The sequence below is a fragment of the Opisthorchis viverrini genome (genome assembly GCF_000715545.1).
Source record: "Opisthorchis viverrini unplaced genomic scaffold opera_v5_50, whole genome shotgun sequence".
Classification (NCBI taxonomy): domain Eukaryota; kingdom Metazoa; phylum Platyhelminthes; class Trematoda; order Opisthorchiida; family Opisthorchiidae; genus Opisthorchis; species Opisthorchis viverrini.
In genome coordinates, this window is record NW_008751706.1 from 1,225,090 (window position 1) to 1,250,394 (window position 25,305).

Here is a 25,305-nt window from a genome sequence, read left to right on the forward strand (position 1 = left end):
GGTCTCGCTGCTCTTGGTCTGGCTGCTCCCCTTTGGCCTTCCTGGCATGGTTAGACCTTGTGGAACGAAGTTCCAGCCAGTGTAGCCCGCGGGATCATTGCAGCACTCAAGCCCGACCACCACGTCAAGGTGGCAGCTTTAGGTCGCTCTTCCGTACCTAGCACAGGGCTGGGCGGGAAGAGCTTTGCGAGTTAGGTAGTCCTGGCGCACTATATGTCCTATCCAACGTGACGTATAAAGTGTGAGTAGCTCACTCGTCGCGATAGAGCCTCTTCCCAAGCCACTTGGCGTTCCCCGTCATTGCTAGTTCGATGTTCTTTGGAGACACCTGTAGTCAGGGATTTTCCCACATCCTCTGGGCGTAGAATCCTTTTTTCTGGTCCGTTATACAAAATAGATTCCTTTGATAGCGAAACACGTAATACAACCGGCGCAGTGGATTTACAAAAGCTGTTCTAGCTAGTGATCTCGTCTCCATTCAGTTCACCTTAACTTTTACAGCAGCTTATATAAATATACCTATTTACGATGTCGATTAGCTGCGGTGCAACCATGAAGTTCGAGTTTGGTGCCACCATCCTTGTGAAACGCATACCAAACCGCGCTCTGGAAAGGTTTACGTTATTTAGCATGGCTTGCGTCTCTCAAGGACCTAAACCAAGGTACACAGTATCGTTTGAGTTCTCGATATGTGAGGGAAAACCTTGGAAACATTTGGACCCCAGGGTTTCAGAGGAAGGCAAAGAAGTTTCAAGCACTACATAAGTGACCACACTGTAGAGAGCGGTTGAGAGGCAACAGTTGAGAGGCAACACTGCCGGACGCGGTGGATTCGGACTGTCCACAGGTGGCACTCTTATATAAGGGATAAGAACTTAAAACGAACATCTTCAATCGACATACATAGTCATCGTATCTGACGGTCGACAGTTAAAAAGTACCTTCGGATCAGGAAAACGGCCAATGCCGAACGTTTGAAAGAGTGGCGCTGTTCAAGAACCTATCTGAAGGAGAAGTTAATTTGATGTCCCGGCCAGATCGCAGCTGAGCTTGGTTTTGACGAATTTGTCTCTACCGAAAATCGTCGTTGGTCAACGACTAATCCATGGGGTATCAGTTACTTGGTGCTCGCTTGTCCTGTTCTTCCATTTACCTCCATTGCGAATCATATTCAAAGAGGCCAAAGGTCTGGCTGTTACACCGTCCCTCACTGGGGATTTCCAACCCCTTTCGTCGTTAGGATGTAGGAAATTTTTTTCTTGTCTGTCGTTACTAGCGTTGCAGATGATCCGCCAACTTTACACCACCTGTACCCTTCCTAGAAACTTTCAGTCGTTTCACTAGCTTATATTCAGTTATGTTGTCATACCAATTGTCGAGTTTACTTTTTCTGTTACTGGGGCGAGATGGCTCAAGTGGTTAAGGCGCGAATATGCTGACTGGAAGGTCCGCGGCCCGAATCCGACTTCTACCTCTCGACTTCCCCTGTCCAGGTTTGCCCGACCTGGCAGTATCCCAGCCGTCGTGCCTCCTTCGTGTGGCATGGCAGTTAGACACCGAAAGGGTGCTACAACTGAACGATTTTCCTGTTTCTACTTCATCTGGACGAGTGGAAGGCCCAATCATCCGTTGTCATTCCCGCCTTCATAAACTCCTCAAAATTTCCTTCCACACGGGTCTGCCTTTTCTATAGGGCGTACAGGGTAGATAAAAACCGGTAAACTTTGTGGTTGAAAAGGACCCTAACATTCCTCAACTGGGCAAACTTGTCGACCTTCTGAACTTATCGATTCTCACACCTGATAAAGGTGTAACTTAGCCGCAAGTCTTCGTCAACGACTTTGTAAGTTACTAGTCAAATAATATGCACGCAGAGTTAATCGCATTCTAGCCGAGTAATTCCAAGCCGCTCTTCTAACCTTCAAACATCATTCAACTAACAGAAGCACCAAATGTTCATGTACTGAATCCCTCAGACCAGTGAAGCATCGGTGTTGAACACTGATGTCATGCTATCTATGTAGTGTGTAGTGTGTCAGACCAGTCGAACAAAATAAACGGTGCAGCTAATATTCGAACGATACGGACAGCAGTATTCCAACTCCTAGATAAATTTCGTGGTCATTCATGTTCAACGAATTCCCACTTGGAAAACTGTACCTGTCTAGTTCAGTCGAGTTTCTCGCTTTTCTGAAGCTATGTGGACATGCATTCTGCTGACAGCTCTTGTGTTTCTCTGCTTATTTGTTGTTCTTATGTCATTTTCGCTTTCTTTTTACCCCTTGGTCAGCCGACCTGCTAGGGACGTGGAATTGTTCGACAGCTACTCAGATACGGAATTCATTCAAATTCACGGCAGCAAGTCCGCTCGCTGGCCCCATATATCTGCTGGCACAAATGTGACGCATGCTGTTGTCTTTCTTCCTCAAGCCGCGGGAACATACAATTTCACGTCGGCAACGATCACCTACAATCTTGGTGATCCTTCCAAGACTATTGTAAGTTGAGATTTGCGCTTCTCAGTACTAAGGATAAATGCTGATGCGTTATTCCCGCGAACCGTGGTAGATCGGCGCATTTCCATCATCCACGATCATCGTTCTGACGGTTTTGGTTGCTGAATATATGCTGATTCGACCGTGTCTGGGGCTTTTCTAGTTGATATTCGCTCTGTCTATTTCCCCATCTAATTTGGCTGTTCCTCTAACTTGTTTACTTCCACAGTTGCATTATTCCTCGGCTCCGGGGCATGTCATAATTTACCCTCTCAAGGAGTACAACCGTCGCTTTGCAACCCACACGGTTAGTGTTATTTTTTCTGATTACTTTACAACCACCCTGTTATTTTCCGTCACTTGCACGAGTTTTACAACTAACGTTGGTGTTTCTTAAAGTGTTTTCTAGTAAATGATCTCGTTTTCGACATTTTTGGGTCTTTTGGATGCAAAAACAGCCATGTCACTTGCGTTTTGATTTGCCTGTCTGAAAACATATGTGAGACCTCAACATATTGGTCCCATTGCTCTCTGAGTTTGTTTTTTGCACAAGTTTCTTCAACAATCGATGTGTCACCGTCCATTCGTTGGTGTTTTGCTGAAGGTCGACGAAAATGAAATCTCGCAGTTGGTAGTGTAAACTAAATACTCGTCAATCGAGGAAGGCGACTCTTGTTCTTCGTATTTATCTTCAGAATGGCACAAACTACGAGGATGTGAAAGAGGTTATGGAGAGCTTGGATCCGCCTTCTAGCATATGGCCCTCGTGACTCCTCTGTGTGCTTGGTTGGTGACACTGTAATAAGTGGCGGTCGATCAATTTCAGTGGCGTTCCTGCTGTCAGTTCCTTTCCAAACTGTCCAACTGAACACTTAGAGAAGTAGGGACCTCAGAATACTGCGGGAGCCTAGCCCCAGGCCCCTTCTTCATCGGCTCTTTTCTGTTTTTACACTCGGACCTCAGGCATATGGCAGTGAAGCATCAGTGTCAAGACTTATGTTGCATCCCTGATGATCATGATGCTGATGTGAGCTGGTATCCCAATTACCACTCATCCTTTCATTCATGATACCTTTTTAGCATGTTCTCCTCTCACTGTTCCTTGATTTCCCACTTCTCACAGTGTTCCTGATAAATAAATTCGTCCTATTGACAATGTTTGATTTGCGGTGGTGGTGGTGGTCATTTGTTTAGGGCAATATGTCATCGTTCAGCTTGTAGCACGCTTTCGGTACCCAAAGGGGCTGGGATACTGTCAGGTTGCCCAAGCCTAGACAGGGGAATCTGAGAGGCAGAGGTCGGGTTCGAACCGCCGCGTACCTTCCGGTCAGTAATTTCGCGTTCTAACCACTGAGCTATATGTGTGCAGTATGTGAGCTATGTGTGCATATGCAATCACCAGTTATGCTAACCCTTTGTGCAATTTCATTTATTACAGATGGAATGGATCGGATTTGCAATGCTGGTCACTCCTTGCTTGCTAATTCCCTATATGCTATGGCGTTCGAGTGCATCCAAGTATCTAAACTAACCTCACTGCACTGTCCTCCTGTACAGCTCTTGAATTTTGTTTATCTCCTCGGCCTTTTTGTTTGGTTCGGTGCGGTTGTGCAAAGAGGTTTCTTTCCCCACTTGTCTCATGTCTCGGAATGTTTCTTGATTCTTGTTTGTCTTTCCCGTGTGACTTTGCGTTCTTTGTACCCTTTGCTATTTCACAATGAAGTTGTTTTGGAAGGACGATTACACTGCCTTTCGTTTTTCCGCGTCCTTGCATTTGTGAGAAAGCAACGGGTTGGTTCTCTCATTCTTGATAGCTGGCCTTATTCTGACAGGATGTAGATGTGCACGGCTTGTTCGTTAGGCCTTATTGAAGGTGTCTCGATCGTGACGCGTCCACGAGCGTAGTGTAGATACCGGACCCATTCGTTTGCAGTTCATCGGATGGATTAAAATTCCTATGCTTTGCATGGGAAGAAGGGAGTTAGCAATTTACGAAAGTCGAGAACGGAGATGGGCCAAATAAAGCGCGAGTTTACTGACCGCAACGTCCGTGGTGCGAACCCGACCTCTGCCTCTTTCCTTTTCCCTGTCAGGCTTGGGGAACCTGGCAATATTCCAGCCCTCGTACAACCTTCGCGTAGCATGACAGTTAGGCACCGAAAGTGTACTAAAGCTGAACGAAAACCGAAGCGCTTGGCAATTATGCGATTGAGACTGGTGACTCTCAAACATTCCAGCTCGTCGCCCTTGTCACGTTCAGTCTAAATAGTAAGAACGACAGTCGTGGTTTTGTGGTCGGTACCCTCAGGAGGGGAGAGTCTTGCGGCTTCATACTAAAAATGACAACCTTCACAGTGGATATATGATGGGTGGGTTTTCCGCCTTCGCATGGTAACCACTCTAACTGCATCGAAAAACTCCAAGAAGGACATTAGGGGACACACGAAACGAGATTTGTTCTTCACAATTAAGGGCAACTCACCCCCGTTTTTTCTACAACCGAACGTATTAGTGTTAGTCTCTGCATGTAGGTTCCATCTCTACGTCACTCAACGCAATACAAAGTTTGACGGCATTTGTTGACTGGCTTGTATTCTGATGTAACAGCGCGATCACGTGGGTCTCATCAAGGCTTATTTATTCTGAGCGAATAAGCTTTAAAACCATGTTTACTCATGGGGCATGGATACGTACAGAAACTGGTATATCCTCCGTCTAGACACACGAAGCCTACAGTCCTCAATTTCGTTAAAGCTTAAGCGATAGCGAACGCCTTCATTAGCTGTTGTCGACAGCTCCTGTTTAACTGTAGTCTGTCGCCCTACAAGACGGTAAAAATGAAACATGCTACACCAAGTTGGATTTCGATCGCGACAGCAGTTGAAAGTTAGTCGTGACTTGCTATTTTTTCGCTAACTGATGCTCGCAAACTCAGAAGTTCCCTAATCAGGTAGTTCGTGCCAAATTGTTAGCAGACACGAGCCCGGTTGCTTNTTCGGGAATGCGCAGAGCAGTCTTCCTCAAGAAGTGAGCAGTTAACTTGCTTTATTCTCTGTCCCCTCGTGCCACTGGTATCCTGTTTCTTCAAAAGTGAGCGGTTTCAAATTATACACTCATCTACATGTCAACTTGGTTTTGACGGGAAGCTCAACTGGAATCCAGCTGAATAGCTCGTTTTTGATGTTCTCCCCAAGAAGGTAGTGGGCTACAGAAGAGTTTCTAGCACAGTGATTGTATTCATTTATTACTCTTCCGAAGATTTGGCAAAAATCAAATTCTGCTCAAAGGAATCATCTATTAGCCACACGACCGCTGGAAGTTTGCTCCTGGCGGCTTTTGCGGACTCCAACAGTTATCGGCGGCCCAGGTCTACACGTCGAGATCGATGAAACGCTAATATCTCGCCGTAAAAGCCACAGCTACTCGTGTGAGTTCGTTTGGAGGCAAAGGTACCGAAAAATGGACCCTTTCATGCAAATTAATAATGACGTTTCAATTTCACCCTCTTCAATAAAAACAAAGAGTACAAGTTTCATATCCTCTTTATTCTAATGTTTTTTTGTTAGCGGGGGTTAATTTTTTGGCGGGGCTTATCTGGAAAAGATCCGATCAATTCCGCGGTCCAAGCTAGATAATACTTTGTTCCAAGGAAGGCGAAACCAGTCGCGGGATGTCGACGAATTTTCAGCAACCTTATGAGTAGTGCATTGAGAATATACATGTACCGCGATATGTCGAATATCGTAGCAACTGAAACATGAGGCGGCCTGGTGCAGTACATTCATTTGGCTGGAAACATCACAAACGAGAGATTCAGCTGGGTTCCGAGTGAGTCGCAAAGCCAAATTATTTTGCAAATGAGTGTATTTCGCTAGATAATACTTTGTTCCCCGGAGCCTGATCCTATCATGAAGGAGAGTAGCCAGAAAATGTCAGCGTGCTGTCACACTAGGTGGTTGTCCGGGAAAATTTCCCTTTTGTTTTTTGTTTTCATTTGTTGTTGCTCCCGGAAAACCGAGCTTTTCATGTTTTCGAAATGAACGTAACTATTTTGATGGATCTGGAAGCATTCACGATAATTATTTTATTTCAAGACTATGATGATGTTCAGTGAACGGCAGGTGAGTCGAGTGCTATGAGGCATGATTCCCCGCACAAAATACATGCGACAAGAGACGGATAACACGGGGGACACAGAAGGAACAGAATTCGCCTGGGAGAGGAAGCAACACCAGTGTTTTGCTGAAAACCAGGCCTCATCTGAACAGTTGGTCCATTCGTGGTCCGAAAGTGATTTCCCTAACCTTGAGGTCGAAATCCTGAGTAAAATAACACAACTTTGAACAATTTTGGTGAGGGTACGAACGTGGGCGATGAAAATTGGAAAGATGGGGTTGCATACATGAATAGTTTGTAACATTAGAGTGATCAAAAGACAGCAATTTACTGTTTCGCGGTACGTGAGTGTTTATGAAGTCATATCGCCACGCAGAGTAAACAGATTAGATGGAAAGACGGCAGATTGATTGAAAGTGGATCAACAGCAGCTCGAAGAGGTCGGGTGGATCGGGTTTGACAAACCAAAGCAGTCGGTTTGGAAAGAGCAGATGCCACAATTTTCAAGAGCATCATTAGAGGAAACGTGGATTGACATCGTGAACTACGAGCCAGAAAGATGGTGATAACGACAGGCAGGTTCCGAGATGAACAAAAAAGTTTTGGGTGACGGAAAATGATGGAAAATGTGGTGTACGGAAATCTGCGACTTTTGCAGTGGAGAACGGTTATTTCCCTCGTTCAACTATCCAACCACCACTGTTGAACAGATCGAGCTAGCATAACCACAAAGGTTAAACCCTACTGGTCACGTGTATAAGTTAATTCGGTGGGATGGAATTGGAACCCAACGCGAACATAACCGATATATACTTATAAGAGGATGTCCTAATGAAGTTTCAAGCCATCAAACTGGGAAGGAACCACCGAACGGACTAAGGTTTTATTATACATCAAATCAAGCCGATCAACGGTTAGTATAGGGTCAGCTACGAGTAAAGTTTGCGGTTTCCCGAGCAAATAATCGATTTCGTACAATATTTACCTTTTGAACCAAGCAGAGATAAGAGCCCTAGAACAGCACTAGGGGAAAGAGTAAACAAAGTAAGTAATAAATTAGTTTTACCCGCAGTTCGTTTCATTTCATGTTGCAATAAAAAAAAGCAAAGATAATCCGAGACAAACTTGGGAATGTCAAGTTTGAGATACTTTCCGGTTTTTATCGAAACTAGCCATCAAAACGTTCATCATCATCATCATCAACGACAGCATGACATCAGTGTTCAACACCAATGCTTCACTGCCGTACAACCATGACTTATTTGAAAGCCTTATTGTGAAGAAAAGAATAAAGGTGGATGGGGGAGGGACTTAGTGCTAGCTTAACACAATCATTCCGAGGTGCCTACACCTCCAGACATCAGAACGTTATTCTCAGGTTGAGTGTTTAAGCAGTGAACCATGGAATAACAATAAAGGAAACTACTCACAAGGTTGCTGAAAACTCTTCGACAGCCCACGACCGGTTTCGCCCTTCTTGGGGCTCATCAGGTAGACGCAGCGCAGTCCCTGAGCTTCCGTCAACCTTATGAGCTACTTGAACCCAAATGGGATTGTTTTCGAGAAATACACCAAATTGATCTGCAAATGGGTGTACTCGTCGCAACCAGTCCGATTTGGGTTTCCGGATTTCCTCTGCATCACGTGGTCGCTCAAACAATTTTTCGTGTCCATTCAAACTGCTTAGTTTTCCCAGAAATTTTTAAAACTTTCTTTGGTTTTCAGGAAATTTGTCCAATTAGAAGCCACAGAAAAATGCCTTCGTTGATTTCCACTTAACTGGCTTTTTAAAACCTTATCCAAGCTTTTTTCTTCCCTTTCGTCAGTAAAAATACGTACTAGACGTATGAAAAAATCATTCGCGAAATCTTTTAGCAAGTCCACCTGAGTTACAGAGCAGAACATAGACGTTATGGAGAAATTCAGATGGCTTTTTCTCCTCTAGAGGGACAAATCAGCTGGACTAATCGTGATCATGATCGCTTCGGAGAGCGAAATCTTCATTTAATTAAGTTTCAGCGGACTGCGTTTTGTGAAAATGATCAGAGATCGGCAAGATCGGATCCATTGCTTTGGTTGGGATTATGGATGCACAGGTTCCTCCAATCAATAACTGGATCGATTGTTCGTGAACTTAATGGACACTGTGCTGAATGACATCAGGATAGATTACTTGGTACAGCCACAACGGACCTCTTGAAGGCCCTTTATTAAGTGAATGGTCTACACATGAAACCACCAATCTTCCTACGCGTGTAACCAAGGAGTCACGGATTCATACGCTGAACTTTGTTGCGTTTCTCAACCTGGGTTAGACCACTTGGCTACCAGAATAGACTTTGATGCATTTGCTTCACTGTGGTAGGCCTGACAGCTCAGTGGTAATGGTGCCCACTTACCGAACAAAAGGTCCGTGGTTCGAATCCAACCTTAGCATCTGTCTGGACTTTGGTAAACCGGTAGTACACCATTCCTCAAGCCTTCCTCAGGTGTCCTGCCAGCTAGACACCGAAAGGGTATTAAAGCTGAATACTCATCGTTGTTTATAGTGCCCTCTTCAGAACAAAGCTGAGTTTTTTGGAGGGATCACTCTGCAATTCAGGGTTTATGTAGCTCGAAACTACCATTTCGTTAGCAACAAACTTGTGTGTGCTGCATTTGGTAGTGCGCCCACCCATTGTCCTGGTGTAGCAAAATCCAATACATTGATTTGTCATCCTAGCCTTTTTTTCGAAGGGACACTAATCCCATGACACACGTGAAGTGAGGTATGAATTAGCCTCTCGAGAGATACTAATTTCAAGCTAAGTCTCAAGAAGCCGGAGTGAAGTGGTCTCAGTTCAGTGTTGGATTTACTTCTCCGGGAAACCTAGCCGACGGGGGATTAGTGTGTTTTACTTTGACTAAGTTTACACAGGTAACTGTCACGATCTCAGCAAACGAGGTTTGGTCTTTTGCCATCATTTTGTTTATACCATCTGGCGTGTCCTCACCCAGATTTCACTGTTTCTTCGTCCTTATTCTCACTCGAGATCAGCTTGACAACCTGGGGTACACTGTGCCAAAGGCACTGACGCGTCCTCGATCTGGATTGTTTTGTGTTGCTCAAATTGACCCAAAGTGGATCCAACCTTTCTAGATTAAATGTCTTCTGAAAATTCCAAGAACCATGTGATGAGATGATGCTCCAACATACAGCAACAAACTAACTTGGTTCCACATGGACAGCTGAGGCTTCTGCTGTCATTCTACAGTTATGTGGCTGGCGGATAACTGTCGTCTTAGAAAGACTAAAAGGGCAACATAAGTGGAAGGGGGCTGCTGGCAAACTGTGTACTGCGAGACCATGGGATCCACTCACAGTACTGAACACGCCGTTAGCGTGGTCTGACTAAAGTGAAAACCTAGTTGATTTGCAAATGAGTGTATTTCTCGAAAACAGTCCAATTCGGGTTCAAATAGAGCATAAGGTCGATGGAAAATCGGGGAATGCGCCTACCTGATGAGCCCCAAGAGGGGCGAAACCGGTCGTGGGCTGTCGAAGAGTTTTCAGCAACCTTGTGAGTAGCTGGAGGATATCATGAACGAGAGATTCAAATGAGTCTCCGGTGAGAACAAAATTGATTTGCAAATGAGTATATTTCTCGGTGGAATAACAATGTTCGGAGAAAACAATATCGCTTTATTGATATAAGATTTTATAAGTACTGGATAAATAATGTGCCAAATCTTTGGTTTATTCTGCGTTGCTCGTTATCCAGTCCCACGATTCTACGTGACAAAATGAGCATAAGAGCATACGCTGACAGCAGTTGTTCAAGTCATCTTTGTTTTAAAGCACTATTGTAAGCATAGCGGTAACTCCAAGATGAAACCATTGAAACGAACAACTGAAATGGCGTTGCAAACGGCAACTGAAGCGTAAGTAGCACCGAGAAACATAATTATATCACCTGTCATGGAAGCTAAAGAGAATAAGATGAGGAGTTTGAGGTATTGGAAAGAAATTTGATTGAAAATTCAAGTTGTTCAGGCTGTTATAGGCTCATAACTTTTTATACGATGGTGAGAAAAACTCATACATCATCCAGCAAACATGTACCAAGGAGTTCGACTAAAAAGCAGTATGACCTATTGGAGCTTGCTTCCCAACGTTCATCAATATTATGGCAAATCCAAAAAGTCATATGAACAGCCAGGAAGTAACAGGATGCACTATTAGTGAAAATCCTGGGGTGGTTAACCATAGGCATTTTTAAGATGGCATTCAGCGATGACTTCGTGTGATGAACATGACTGATGCTCTATTCATTGCTCTATTCATTATTCTCTTGTTTTAATATTCCATATGCTGTACATATTCGCCAATTCGAATATATACGTGCTGGTTGCCACTCTTCGCTGAATTCTGGATTTCTAGTTTGTCGGGTTGTACCGATATACGTACGAAACTTAATTACCACACTTCGTTTTCGTGTGTGCGGTCTGCCTGAGATAGTCACACCAATTGGACCAATTCATCTGGGGCAGCAATCACCTGTTCAAGCCGCAAGTTCTTAAGGGAGAAGTCCCTCTCTTCCGTCAACTGACTCCTGCGCTTCAATCTTCAGACCCATATTCCGAGACGGAAAAAAACCTGGGTCCACCGAAATGGATCGGGTTTTATACGTAACGCGGGTAATCGAACCATGATGGACACATTTAACCGAGTTAACTGATTTCCATTTAAGGCACGTTCAAAGTAGGTTTCATTTTTCACTCGTGCAAATTTGTGAAAGAATTCTTTCCCTGTTCAATCTATTTACAGAATACGCATGTGTCGTTTATTGGATTTTATTATTCTAACATAAAATTTGCACTCAGTTCCTGGCTTGCACCCAGTATCAATCACGACACTGATGAATACAGACTGCTCTCTACAGCCATCGATGGATCACAGCAGATGTGGGCGAAATGGCTCCCCGTCGAGCGTAATACGCGGTAGGCAATGCCACACATGCTCCCTTGACCCGTTCGCGCCAGTTGCTTCTACAGTGAGGGTGCAATGCATGCCGCAACTTAGGAGAAAGGTACAAAAACGAAACCCGATCCTCAGTGCTAAACCAGAAAACCGGTGTGAGTGCTCCGTTTTGATCGGGGTACTCGACGCCAAACTGAAGCTTCTTTCTAAAGCACATGGGTCTAGGTGAAAGGCGTTTAAGGGAGAGCCGCATGATCATCTGGGGGTCATTCTGCGGAAAAATCACGTCAACGAAGCTGGCACAGTTGCCCCTTGGTAGTGTCCTCACTAAGCCTGGTCACCAATCGCTTCAGGCGAAATGGTTACCTCACAAGGGAAGCAAGCGAACGCTTAAGCTTCCACTCAGCCTTTCCTCACCGTCTGCCGTACAGAGGATCTTGTAGCCGGCTAGCAGCATTAAAAAAACTTACCCAGTGATGGGGCATCTAGCTGGGAATCATCCTCTAGAGGCGCCAAAGCAGGGCCACAGCAGTTCTAGGGTAGAGGCGCGAAACGGGCTTCCGCTTAGCGCCAGTTCAGCCGACCCCAAACTCGGCCAAACCGATTTTAGTCACACCCCCTTGTGCTCCCGAAAGCATGCCGGTGCAAACCAGGCGCATCTCCAGACAGCAGATAGTGGTTGAATAGAATTCAACCACCACTGACCCTCGTCCACCAAAGGCAGTGATGCTCTGTAGCAGGCAAGCCTCACATGGAAGCAGCGTCCAAAGTATGTAGAGCTATCAGCGCTTCTTTCCGCGGCAGACGACAAAGGTGCAACAGTGAACTCCTCACCAAAGTCACAGCTTCTGAACTGAACTGAGTCAGATGTGTGGGGTCTAGTACCGAAGCCCATCGACAAATCAACCACATGTGCTAACCTCGACAGTGGGGGATGTTGCGACAGCCGTACTACCGTTGAGGATGTGAAACTGCCAATCTCCAGGTCCACGCCCTCAAAAATGGTCTTTTTGCTTGTGAATACAGTCATCGTCCAGATCCCAACAGCCAAAGTCACAATCGTGACCACACCGTACCGGAAAATCCCTCGTACACCCAGTTGGGCACGCTGATCGTCGGCGGATCGGGTGTCCACACAAACACGAAAGAAGAGCGACCGCAGCCAAACAAACCACGTAAGATTCGCCAAATCAGAAAACTGCTGACTGACTTCAAGGCACAGTCCTCTGCGAAAACGAGCCTCATGGAAGCGCCACCAAGAGAATTACTTCTTGGTGCCGCCAGCCAGCGCTCAGGGCCTCACAAGAGCACCTTTCCCGTCAAACCGCACCAAAACGCTCAAGAAAGAAGAAAGACGAAGGCTTGTCAAAAATCTTTGATCAGCAGCAAATCTGATCGTCTAAAGGGCGGTGCTGAAAGGGCTACAAATAGCAGTGGCCAAAATTTTCGCACACGGGGAAAAACCCGTCATCAAAGCTGAAAGCCTGGGTAAACGGAATCCCACGGGGCGAAAAAACCCTGCAAATGAAAAGCATCCCCAGAAACCACCAGTACAGGAAGTAGACGATTATGCCCCAGAGGCCCCTTTGGCGCCATGGACTCAATCCCAACGTACAACTATTAAGTCTGCTAACTGCCCTAGTCACGCAACTCTCGGCTCCACACCCTCAGAGGCGGCAGGGGAAGTGTGGCAATGCTTGTCCACAAGTTGCCTCAGCCTTTTAAAATACTTTGCGATGTTGAACTGTCAACGTTTTTGAACGGTCGTCTATAATTACACTTACAGAGATATCTGGTTGAAACCAGATGTCTCTGACGCGGAGATCCCAATAGACGGTTACTCTGTTTTTCGGGCTGACAAAAAACGAAGGAAGCCTGGTCGGGCTGCCTTGAACTTACATGCGGGCCTGCCCATCCTATCTGATACTACTGCTGCACCTTTTTGCGACGCACTGTTCCAAATCCCTCTGCATGGGTCCGATTCTCTGGTTCTCGGTGTGGTCTACCGTAGCCCCTCGAGTCCCCCGAAGATGACCAATTCCTCATACGAACCATTGAGCAACCCTCCTTCAGCTACCACTTTCCTGTTGATAGGCGACTTCAACGCTCCGGCGGCCTCCTTGATGGAGCTCCAGCGTGTCGGATTAAGTGGACTTTGTGCAGCGGCGCTAGCTGAAATCGTTCAATAGATTGCTTGGACTCAGCATGTGGTTGCACCCGCCTGACACCGCGCAGACGGACTATCATCCCTCTTGGATTTGGTCATCACCAGCGAAAAACACTTCGTTGATCAAGTAGTAATTAACGATCCACTGGGACATAGCGACCACTGTGTGCTGGCCTTTGGTTTCATATGCTATTGGGCGGAAAATTCCGAACCTCAAACGTGGATTCCAAACTTCTGCTGTGCAGACTTCTCGGAAATGCGCATCTTTCTTGAACAAGCTAAAATTTCACCAGCTTCAGTGGAAGCTTTATATCGCATCACGAGGCTGACGCGATGTTCGTTGCAAAAATACAGCACCCAGGCGGATAAGCCGCAGGCTGCCTTACAGGATTCGGGGTCTTCTAGAAGAGGTCAATTTTTTTCAAAAAGTTGACTACGGGAAAAACAGAAGATGAGCTGGCTTTTCGTAAAAGGCGGAACGGCAGTAACTCAGAAGTCCGCCAAAAGAACATACGAAAACAAGCAACAATCACGGACCACACCCGTGAAATCAGAAATGTGCTGTTCGTATATAGGAGACATCGCTGCAGAAACAAGCCATCCACGTTCTCGTTGAAGGACAGAAACAGAGAACCGACGAGTGACCCGAAAATAGTATCCGAGATTTACAGAGAATACTATTCAGGTCTATATTAAGCCCCAACGTCCTCGTCACATTCACGTTTGTCAAGGTGCGGCTACGAACAGCCTCTAACCGACTTGGTCTTTATGATGGGAGACATTCGTCCTCTCTTGCACAAAATCAACCAATTCTGCCTGCTGGGACACAACAAGGTCCATCCAATGAAATTTCGTCCACGCTGATGGTTCATTTTTACCTGATGTTTCGTCGGCCGCTTGATGAAGACCGCCTTCCCTCTGCTCGGAAGAAAGCGATTGTCACGCCAAACTACAGAGCTGGTGACCGAACACCATCTGGGAGCTACGGGCCCATAAGCCTCACTAACGTGCGGTGCAAACCGATAGAAGGCATTCTGAAGCGACCTAACCTAGATCACCTTACTTCCATCAAACTGACGTCTCCAGCTCAACGCGGATTTTTCCCAAATATTTCCTGAATGGTGAGCACGCTCGTGTTTACGGACGGCGTAACCCAAGCCAAGGACGACGGATTCATTTTGGGTTCCATATTTTTCGACTTATCAAAAGCATTTGGTAGGATCCCACACGTCCGGCTGGCCGAAAAATTTGAGTATTACGGGATTCAAAGGAAACTCCTGCACTGAATAAATGCGTTCCCATGAGACAGATCACTCTGAATGAAAGAAGGTTCTACCTACTCTTCTCCTGCACCGGCCTACATTGGCGTTAGTCAAGGCTCGGTTTCGGGACTACCGCTGTTTCTGATCTACATTAGCGACCTTCTAGGTTTTCTCGCAAGTCCATGCCTACTTTTTGCGGACGACTTGAAATCCCGAAATTCCAATGCCAGTGCCCTCCGAATGGATGTAGACGCTGCAAAGTCGCATAAGCCTCACTGCACACTGTAATTCTGCGTCTCCTGCTACCACTTGCCCGTATTACATTTTTACCCCACTACACGTATGATCCGACGTACCTTCTCCCGTATTATTCGCATGGACTTCCAAATACTCTATGGGGCCTACGTCAGACCGCTCCTGGAGCACGCCAACCAAGTTGTCTACTCAGGACGTACGAAAGACGTTACCCTCATTGAGCGTGTCCAGCGGGCCGCCACGAGAATGGTTGCCGGCCTCAAATCCGTGGACTACGAAACGCGTCTCGCGATGCTTGATCTCTTTCCCCTGGAGTACCGTCGCCTCCGAGGGGACCTAATTCTTACTTACTCCCTGTTTGAACAAAGCTTGGCAAACAGGTTTTTCGCCGTCGACACAACCAGCATACGTGTTAAGCAGATTTTCAATCCGAGAGCGGAGATATTTATTAGGCAAAATATTGCTCATTTCGGGTAGTGCGTGCGTGGAATAACCTTCCTCCGGCGGCTGTTCACGCTCCTTCTAGAACTCAGTTCAATGCACTATAAGACACTTATTTATGCGAATCCTCGAGCTGGCAGGCGTACTTCCCCGCGCTGAGTACATGGAGTGCAGTGCCACACTCGTTTTTCACTTGTTCCTATCGGATGAGCGACAGCCGCTGAACGAAAAGAACAAAACCTCCTCAAGAAACTCGGACAAAAGCCCTGATCCTGTGGATGAATCCGTGAATAATCAGAGCGCTTTTGATCGATCAAGATCAAAGCCCATTTTGAATGATATGCGGATTGGCCAAGCCTAACAAATAGCGCAATTCTCTCACTTTTCATTTGAAATGTACTTTTTTCTCTGCGATTCCTGCTCGCTAAGGCTTACCAGGGTCAAAGTCGATCTAGTCACAATTTACTTCACTACTAAATGCCCCCATCCACAGAACTCTTATATGGTCAACTCAAGTACTGAAACTCCTCCAGCTTAACTTCATGACTCATAAAACAAATCAACAATGAAATACGAAAGCCTAGAAGTATCTTCGGAAACAATGTTATATCGTAAAATTTCTTGGACAACAAACTCGGATGCAGAGCCCACTCTTTCCGTGACGNGCGCGTACTGTCAGGACAACGAAGTTGAACTAATTCAAACGCGCCTCTTATGTGGAATTTAGTTCTGACTGAAATCATGAGGAAACAGCTCATTTGTTACATTGTTTTGTCTCCTCTGTCATTAGTATTTCAACAAATGGATCGGATAAGTTGGCCAGGCATCTCAATTATATTCATGCATGGAGGAAGCGAGCATCAAAGTACACACTTGAACTGATTACAAAATAAAATCGAAATAATAGGCAAAATGTTCATCATTGACTTGGGATAATTCTTTGCATGCCTTTCGTCTTGATTTTTATTCATGCATCGGACAGATTTCGGAGCATCCAACAGAAAAACGGAACGTCGTTACCTGGCACCACAGGAATTCCAAGAGATCGAAATTTTCGCTATATGACGGTCATATAATTGCCTAGTGACGATTAAGTATGATTGTTTGGTGATCGTCCAACGGTAAATTTGTCACACAACCGGTTTTCGTTCAAAAACCAAGTGTTAACCGTACGCTAAATAACTGAATGATTCCCGTCATATAATCATGTTAGGTGGTTATTAGGTAGTTACCTGGCTCTCATTTAAGCGCATTTCGACGTTGAATAACATCTGTATAGCTGATATTTAATTGTGAGTTGCTCTTATTGGACAGCAATTTAACCGAGTGGTTACGGATTTCCACCGCATATGGAACTACGGGAAAACCTTTCGATAACTATATTTTCAGGTTGCAGAGATGTTAAGCATCGATCACCTAACATTTTGACGTGATTTTTTTGTATCCTGGATAGCTACCGATTAGTTAATTTTTTATTTAGCCCGATTTAGTGGGTAAATACCTCTGAAAATCGGCTTTCAGGTAGGCCATTAAACTGCATGTGGACATGTTTTAAGGCTAAAAACAGCGAATATGGCTTGGTAGCTAAATATATGCACGTGGATGCACACATGAGTTCTGACCGCTAATGAAGAGGAGCCAATAATATAGAACATGTCATATCACCAAAGATGAGTGCAGTGTCATTCACTGAAAAAATATGGAGGGGAGATTATTAACCCAATCTAACCTGGAGCAAAAAAAGGGCCACAGTGAATCTCTACCTATATAAACCACAGACAAAAGACAAATAAGATACCGACACGAAACACTGGAACAGATCAAGTTGTGGAGGACATTCGGGAAGGAGCGCCTTAGCTGGCTCACAAGTATCCTTCGTTGTGTCATGTGCCAGACCCCGTACAAAATGCCGAAGGGAATGGATTCAAGGGAGGGACCCAAGCACATCTTCAGTGCGTTTACAATGGAATATATTTTTCTGCTCTTAGACAAACGAAAATCTCCTGGCCAGACAGGTTTCATCCGTTAGCAGGCGACTAGCTGACGAGTGTTTTGACCCAAGCTCTTGCCATGCTCTTCAATCAGCTGACAAAATAGGGCAATATGCCGGCATCTTAAAAGCAATCCATCAATTAACTGTTATTTGGTGGTGATAAACACGGTCTGATAAATTATTCACCAGTTCTTCTGATACCAGTGATTAAAAAGGATGAAATGAAGGAGGGATATATAACGCAGTATTCGCGGAAGATCTTTGAAGAGCAAGCCTTACAAACATAGAAGCCACATGGCTTAGGACCAACCAACCCATAACAGCAGGCAATGGATGATTACAGAAAGAAGTACTGAGTTCCGCACCGTTTAGCCTCTACATCAGCAAACTATCTCGCAACCTGCATCAAGAAAACCATGTTCACAGATTATTTGTGAATGTGGCATGGCATCACAATGGTAAATAAAGGAAAAGTTTCACCAGAACATCCTGATAAGGGCAGAAGAAGGCCAACCTACCGATCAATCTAACTAAATATTAACACCTAAATAATAGCACAACACTGAGTTAAAATAGTATTTTGTGACTCAGCAACCGATACCACGACAATCTGATGTCTAAAGTTAAGGCGTCGTAAGGCATCTTCGAGATAAAAGTACTCACGGCTGTCAGCGCGCGTAGGATTCAGGCTTTTGTGGGCTTTCGGTAGCTTGCTCAATTGACTTAGGAGATCGTAAATAAAACTACTGACCGCATTTATTCAGTCTGTCGTGGACCATGGCGCACTGATATTCTCCATCTATACCAAAGGCAGAATAATGCGACTGTTAGGAGTTCAGAGATTTGCCTTGAGAATAGTACAGGAAGTAAGTCGTCTCTGCTATATTGCTGTTCATGGCTGGAATCGCTCAGTCATGATTGGTCATTCAGTTGCATGAACCTCGTAATTTTATTTTAAGTCCTGGGTGGTTCTGATCTTTGCACTGCCCTTCGCTACTCAGTTAAATATTATGGCCATGCAAAGGTACGCAGTAAGCTCAAAAACCAGAGGTTTAAAAGTGTGCCACCATTGCTGAGCTTGTATTTCAAGATAGCAAATTCATGGGGTAACCTCACAAAAATTTTCGTAATGGTATATCCAATTGAAACTTTTGGAGCTCGCCTATGGGGTAACTTTGAGATCAAGAACGCGAGCGCTTGTGCTACAATCTGTCAGAATCTGAATCCATCGGCGTCTGAACTTGAAAGAAATAACCTTTTAGATCAACGTCCTAATAGTTCAGTGTTGTTTAAAAGTGTCAGATGCCAATCATCAGAGATAAATACCATATTTTGTCTTTATGTCACTTAAGTTTTGGAATGTATTCCTTAGGTCTATACAACATGTCAACCATCACTAAGATAAAAATGTGCAAAATATCCCGAACGATTTTGTAACCACAGATCAATACCATAAGACTGCCAGCTGTGAGGGAAGTTGTGAGAGAAGTTCAGTTTGGGTCGCTTCTAAAATTCACCACCCTTGGATTTTGCGGCTGCCTTTAGGCTGAAGGCCCTGAGAATGTACACTTAGCAACACTTCAGGCAACGTGGTTCTCTTTCATTGCTCAAAACTCAATTGAAGAAATTATGCATCCTGTGAAACGAGACAAACCTTACTCTGGAGAGGCGTGCATGTAACCGAATGAAACACTGCTGATGATGCGTATGCAACCGCAATCTTTCGGTTACCGTGTCCTGTCTTTCCAAGGCGCACAACTTTGAGTTTTCTGGCGAATGACACATAAAGCGCATTCTGTTGGCAACGTCACTTTCGAATCTACATGTTACCGGGCTCCGCTTTTATAAGATTACTGGCTACGATGACGGAATTGAAAACTATTTATGGTGGTCTACGATTTGCGTCAAACCTGCGCACAGAAATGGAGCTTTCTTAGATCAACAGAATGAAAGTGCTTATAGAAATCCCAGGGAAGAGCCGACTGATGAATATAACGAAGCTGTTTTTATACACGGAAACAGTAGCTCAGTGAACCGAATGCGACAGTTAAGCATAATTATCATCCTACTAAAGGCGTGGCACACAAGAACCATTGAGCCTTACAGTTCTCATTGCCACTGAAGTATCTTGCTTCTTCATCTCAGCCAACTGCACGAACATCATCAAGGATAGCTTGCTGTCCACCCACAAAGTACCCAAATCTTTAAACGTACGGTACTGGTAACGAGACGCAACCCCATTAGGGCTACGCTTACGCAGCAAATGGAGAATCACATTATACACTTAACGAATCTACTAAGCCACCACGCGGTTGCTCGAAGCGCTCTGCAAGATTTTCAGTCACCTGAAAGCAGAATAACGTGAGCCTCAGGAAGATCAAAGACCCTAAGGTGCTCAGTTTGCGGTCAGCCGCTCCGCTCTCATCTCACGCTGCCATTATTTGGTCTGTTGCCCGCGCGCCCTTTGCAATCGCTGAGAACAAAGCACAACGTTCCCCTCGGTGAATGACGATTTGCTATGCGTAGTATATGCCTCAACCACCTCACCTCGTTCGCCGATGATTTTTTTCTGGGGGGGGGGTAGGTAGCTGCGCATCGAAGGCGGGAGCTGATAAATATGTACAAAAATCCAGCACTGTCAGTGGGCTGTCAAGTGGGGGGTTGGGAAGGGAGCTATGCATTGAAGGCAAAGCTTGGATGCATGAGCGCCATTGAGGGAACGACTGGGCCATGTCTGACAATGTCTCTAGTCATTGATGTGGCCATTCTCAGGGTCTTCATCCAGGAAAATGGCAGCTGTCTTTGCCGGTAATGACTTTTAAACTTTGCTGCCAAGTAATTAGTTGACCGCCTCTGGCTCTCTTTCACCCTTCACGTGATTGGGCGAAAAGAGCCATTCGAGGAAGTCGGTCGACTGGCATATGCAGCACGTGGCCAAGCTAGTGCAACCTATGCAGTGTGATCAGTTGATCTATCCAGGATAAACTCATCGACGTTTTTTCCTCTTGTCTGGACAGGTTCGAAGAATATTTATGAAGAAATGCAGTTGATGGTCAGTCACTGAAAATCTTACGACGTCCTCGGCGAGAGTGGCCAGGTTTCTGATCAGCAGAGTAATATGATATATATTACCGGTGAATCGCTGCCAGTGATGATGAGAACGATGGTGATGAGGATTAAGTATAGACGTAGGTTAAAATTTTCGCTTGCTACATCTCAGAGGAAGCCCTAATTTTCTATGCTATACACCAACTGATTGAGGAAAGTCATACGGAGCTTACTCCTATTTTGTACAAGAAGACGCTTTATGACCTCAGTAAACGATATGATGGATGAGTAAGAGAACCAGTGCCCATCACTCTCCACCCAAGCGACCAAAGTTATGGGATGTCGCCAATTCTGAACACACCCTCCCTTTGTAACCACATGGTTAATGACAATTGGCTGTAAGTGGCAATCTAAAAATCCTGTATATGGAAAAATGCGTCTCAGAATCCCTTCTGTCTTGGCCAAAAATATAGCCACTGCATATTTAACTACTTCCAAGACCCCCTCACAGTATCCACTGATTACTGTTACCACGAGAAAGCTTTGAGTTTCTGGGCGGCCAAGGAAGCCACCGATCTGTCATGCTCGGACGTGTAAAATGTTGGAATTTCTGGTGAAATGTTGTTAAACACGCATCTGAAAGGGCGCAAAGTGCTATTGGCAAGCAACAAGGGTTTGGGTACAGTGAATTTCGTATCGATTACCTAGTATTTACTGAATAAAAGTCCAAAAAGGCTGAAATGATTTAGACTTCATCTACTGGAACTTTTTCAGAGCCTTTGTTTAGGCATAACATCACTTCTTGCCGTCAAACATGGTCCCCAGGAGGTTTGTGGCAAACTGATAATGGGAAAACCACCCAGGGTAGCAAGTACTACCGGAAGGAAGGACTAGACTCAAGTTTGTCTGTCATGAAGTACCAAAACGCCTGGCAGTGGGCCAGCTAGTGTTCCTTATCCTCACATACAATTTGCATATCCGTCTACTATTACCATTTTCTATCAACACCAAGATCTTGAGGGGCGTCCGGATGACTAAGTGTCATGTCGTATTTCACATCACCTGTCAACTTCCATTAATAAACACTTAACCTGCAATGTTGGAACACGCCAAATTAGTCCTCCTCGAATCCTGAATCCATCAACTTTAATTCCTTGGCCACTACAGCCTGTTTTCATGCTAGAAGGCCGGAAAATCGGACCTCAGTAATTAGCCTCCATCCCTTAAGAACACAACTGCTGAAAAACAAACGTCTGAAACAATTATTTTGTGCCTTAATCCCCTTGAAGGCTACACTTCACTGCGCTTCAGTCTGCATACATCAGACCTCAGGTGTTGTGCATTGTTCAGGACCAAGGCTTATACATCAAATGCGACAAGACAAACTTAGACCAAGCACCATGAGAGGCAGATAAAGTCACCCTGAATTTACACAATCTAACCTACAGCTTACCACAGAAAGCCTACACTACTTGTCCTGCAGGAGTTTCCAAAGTGACTTTCTTCCTCGTGAGCCTCACCAGGAGTAAATAAAGCACTGAAGAATAAGCTGGTATAGTTTAACTGTTCCTCTTTTAGCCAGGAAATGAGGACAGAAATAGAGGTTAGGAACAAACAAGATATATCTTTCCTGTAAGTTAAATCAATAAGTCCTCATATTGTTGGAGACAACAGTAATCCGCACCAGAGTGCCACAGTACCGAGTTGAATGTAAAATAATTTTAAACAAAACCCCAGCAGGACAGTCAAGTAAAACAACCTCAAGATCTTTCCAAAGAGGTCTCAAGATGAGTAGATTTCTCGTCAGAAGCCCATAACTATGGTCCACATTAGCCATGCTTTACTCTCCCAAGGAGAGAATGGCCATGAGAGCATAGCAACCGCGTTATTTCCTTGTTCAGCTGTCCGTAGGGGTTTTCTATACCGACAAAGAAGTTGGGTTCAATGTGGTCCCAGTGACGCAAAAGAGTTTTTCAGTTCATTCGCATCCCTTTCCGTTTCAGTGGTGTTTCACTCCACGCCTCGGATGGAGGTTGATCTCAAAGACTGCATCCAAGTAGATGGCTTAGAGTTCCCAAAATGGATTATCTGGAAAACATGGCAGCCAGGGATGAAATATGTAAAATATGTTGGAATTCAAAACAAAAGTGTGCATACGAGAAAACTCCGTCTCAAGTGAGTGTTTTTTGAGGCACGTTTCTATCTTTTTCACAGCATTCCCCACACACCTTATTTTTATATGGTCTATCCAAAATGTGAAAAGAGGCTAGCCGCTGGTGCGACATTCAAATTTCCAGTCACCTTTGCTCCAAATGAAAAAAGAATCTACACCGATTCTCTGTCGATTCAACTAAACGTAAGTTTCCGGAAAATTACACATCGAGTGTTAAAAAGGACCAAGACAATGTTGTTATTGATCTGCGAGCAGTATTACCCGAGTACAGTGTCTGCTTACCTAAGAAAATTGACTTTGGACAAGTTGCTGTGGGAGACAGGAAGAAACAAGTGTTTACGCTCAAGAATCGAAGGTAGGATGTTTGCACACTTGCCTCATGGTTTATTCATACCAAGTACCCTGAGTACACCATTCTCCATCCATATCAATGAACCCTTTTACCTTGGAGGGGACTCGGATTGTCTGGCACCAACGGAGAAACGAATGATGGAGATATCTTTTCTACCAAAAGTGTGTAACTGTTGTTTTGTAAACCTTGTTATCCTCTCAGATTCCTGGTACATTTCAGCAAAATGCACTGTGTACTTACGGTACGAAAAACCTCCACACGGCTGAAGTGAATTTGTGTGGAATAGGTGGGTCATTCCATAAGTTACCTCCTGACAACGATTACATGTTTAGGCGTCTTTCCAGGAATTTATGTGTTTGTTGACAAGGAGGAAAACTCGAACCGTCGGTGTAGAAATGAGGTTTCAGTGGAATTTCCAACGACAATTGTGGGTTGCATGGCAGAGAAAAATGTCACGGTTGAAAATTTGTCACCAGTAAGTCCAAATCATCCGTACAACTAGAAAAAACAGTAATTTTTTGTGCAGGTAATAAATTTGTACTTTGCGATTAGGGCTTAAAGGGTTATATTCTCTTCAGCAAAACCTGGGCGAGTGTATTCCGAAGGGACCTCAGTTTTTCTGAAAAAAAAACCTTCGACCGAAGTGCCTGTAAAAAACGCTGTTTCTCTCGTATGGTCTAGGGAGAGACCTCCATAAAGATTCCGCTTCTTTAGCAAGGTCATTGATGGTATTGTTGGTGACCAAAACATCTGTGAAGGCTTCAGAAGAATGAAATCTCTGTTGGACTGGTTCAAATCGAGAGATGGCTGTAATACAAATTGTGAACTAGCCTATCGGATGATGAATGCTGTACCGTCTGCTTGGTGATCCGCGTTTTCAGCGAAAAGGTTTACCCAGAATCGATAAGACTCTGTTTTTACGAGTGGTGGCGTTTCCAACAGTTTCCGCGATTATCTCTGTTGCAGATCCACTGTGGCCAGGGTAATCCATAGATAAGATTTGTAAGTTCTGTGTGACAACGACACATGCTTTTGAAGGTTCATCGAGGCTGAAACCCACTCAAGGTTTGTCTGTAAGAACCATCAAGGTAGATAGTCTAGCTAAGTGTGATTATATCAAAAAAGCTTAGAAAAATCCACGATAGTGATGAATTTTGTGTAGTCGAAGTCCTGAGCAACATTTGCTGTGACGAAATCTTTTTTGCCTTCCATTTCCAAAGTAGGATTCATCTCCTCCTTAACTTTATGCGTAAGTTTTGTTGAACTTTTTGCTTGATTCTTTGGTTTAGTTCCCCTTTTGATTGGGTACGCTACCTTGATTGGAGTTTCAACTTGTCAGGTCTGTCCAGAGCCATTGTTTGTCTGCTTACTGCGGGTGCTTAGGCCTTTAGCCACATAACATAATATCAAGAGGAATAGATACCATACAATATATAAAATAGTGATGCGTTCCAATATACTATAACAATATAATCAGAATTTATCAAAAACTGATTACCAGTGTATGTTCAACAATAGTAAAAGCTTATTAATATCAGTGACCCTAGTCACGAAGGTCATGATCACAAACAAAGCATGCGAGATGTGGAAGAATGCAAAAAAAAAACACGGGAAGAGGACTGAAACGTTTCGTCCGAAGGTGTGCCATCAATAATTACCCAGTCAGACGAATAAATCTTCAACGCACGCAAGATTGCCCGGCATGGGAACACACGTGTAAATGTTGGCAACTGAAAAAAATCGTTCAGCTGTAGCATTCTTTCAGTGCCTAACTCCCATGCCACCAGGAGGAAGCAAGAGGGCTGGCCTACTACCAAGCCTAGACAGGAGAAGTCGAGAAGCAGAGATCGGGTTCGAACCATGGGCCTTCCGGTCAGTAAATTCGCGCTCTAACCACCGAACCATCTATCCCTTCAACTCAAGAAGACGATATTCGGTGCTCTTCAAGGCACATTTTTTGCTGAAACAGTCATCGGTAGATTATTTCTTGCGGAAAGTTCCACAAAACTGAACACCGGTGGTAATGTTGATGAAGTCAGTGAA

General features: G+C 44.7%; 2 protein-coding genes across 2 annotated transcripts in view; both read left to right on the forward strand.

Moving 5' to 3' along the window:
• The window catches only part of T265_03487 (hypothetical protein), a gene marked incomplete at both ends in the record, with an annotated part of 13,396 nt that extends 9,155 nt beyond the window's left edge, over nt 1-4,241 (forward strand). Inside the window, 3 exons of the mRNA XM_009167987.1 lie at nt 2,291-2,498; nt 2,725-2,802; nt 3,934-4,241. Of these exons, the coding sequence (XP_009166251.1) occupies nt 2,291-2,498; nt 2,725-2,802; nt 3,934-4,026 (379 nt within the window). The remainder of the gene's footprint in view (nt 1-2,290; nt 2,499-2,724; nt 2,803-3,933) is intronic.
• Nucleotides 4,242-22,816: 18,575 nt separating this feature from the next.
• On the forward strand, nt 22,817-24,130 carry T265_03488 (hypothetical protein; the record flags this gene model as incomplete). Its single annotated transcript, XM_009167988.1, has 5 exons — nt 22,817-22,912; nt 23,001-23,093; nt 23,464-23,548; nt 23,607-23,737; nt 23,981-24,130. The coding sequence occupies 5 exons, from the start codon at nt 22,817-22,819 to the stop codon at nt 24,128-24,130; spliced, it is 555 nt and encodes a 184-aa protein (XP_009166252.1).
• Between the last annotated feature and the right edge of the window lie 1,175 nt (nt 24,131-25,305).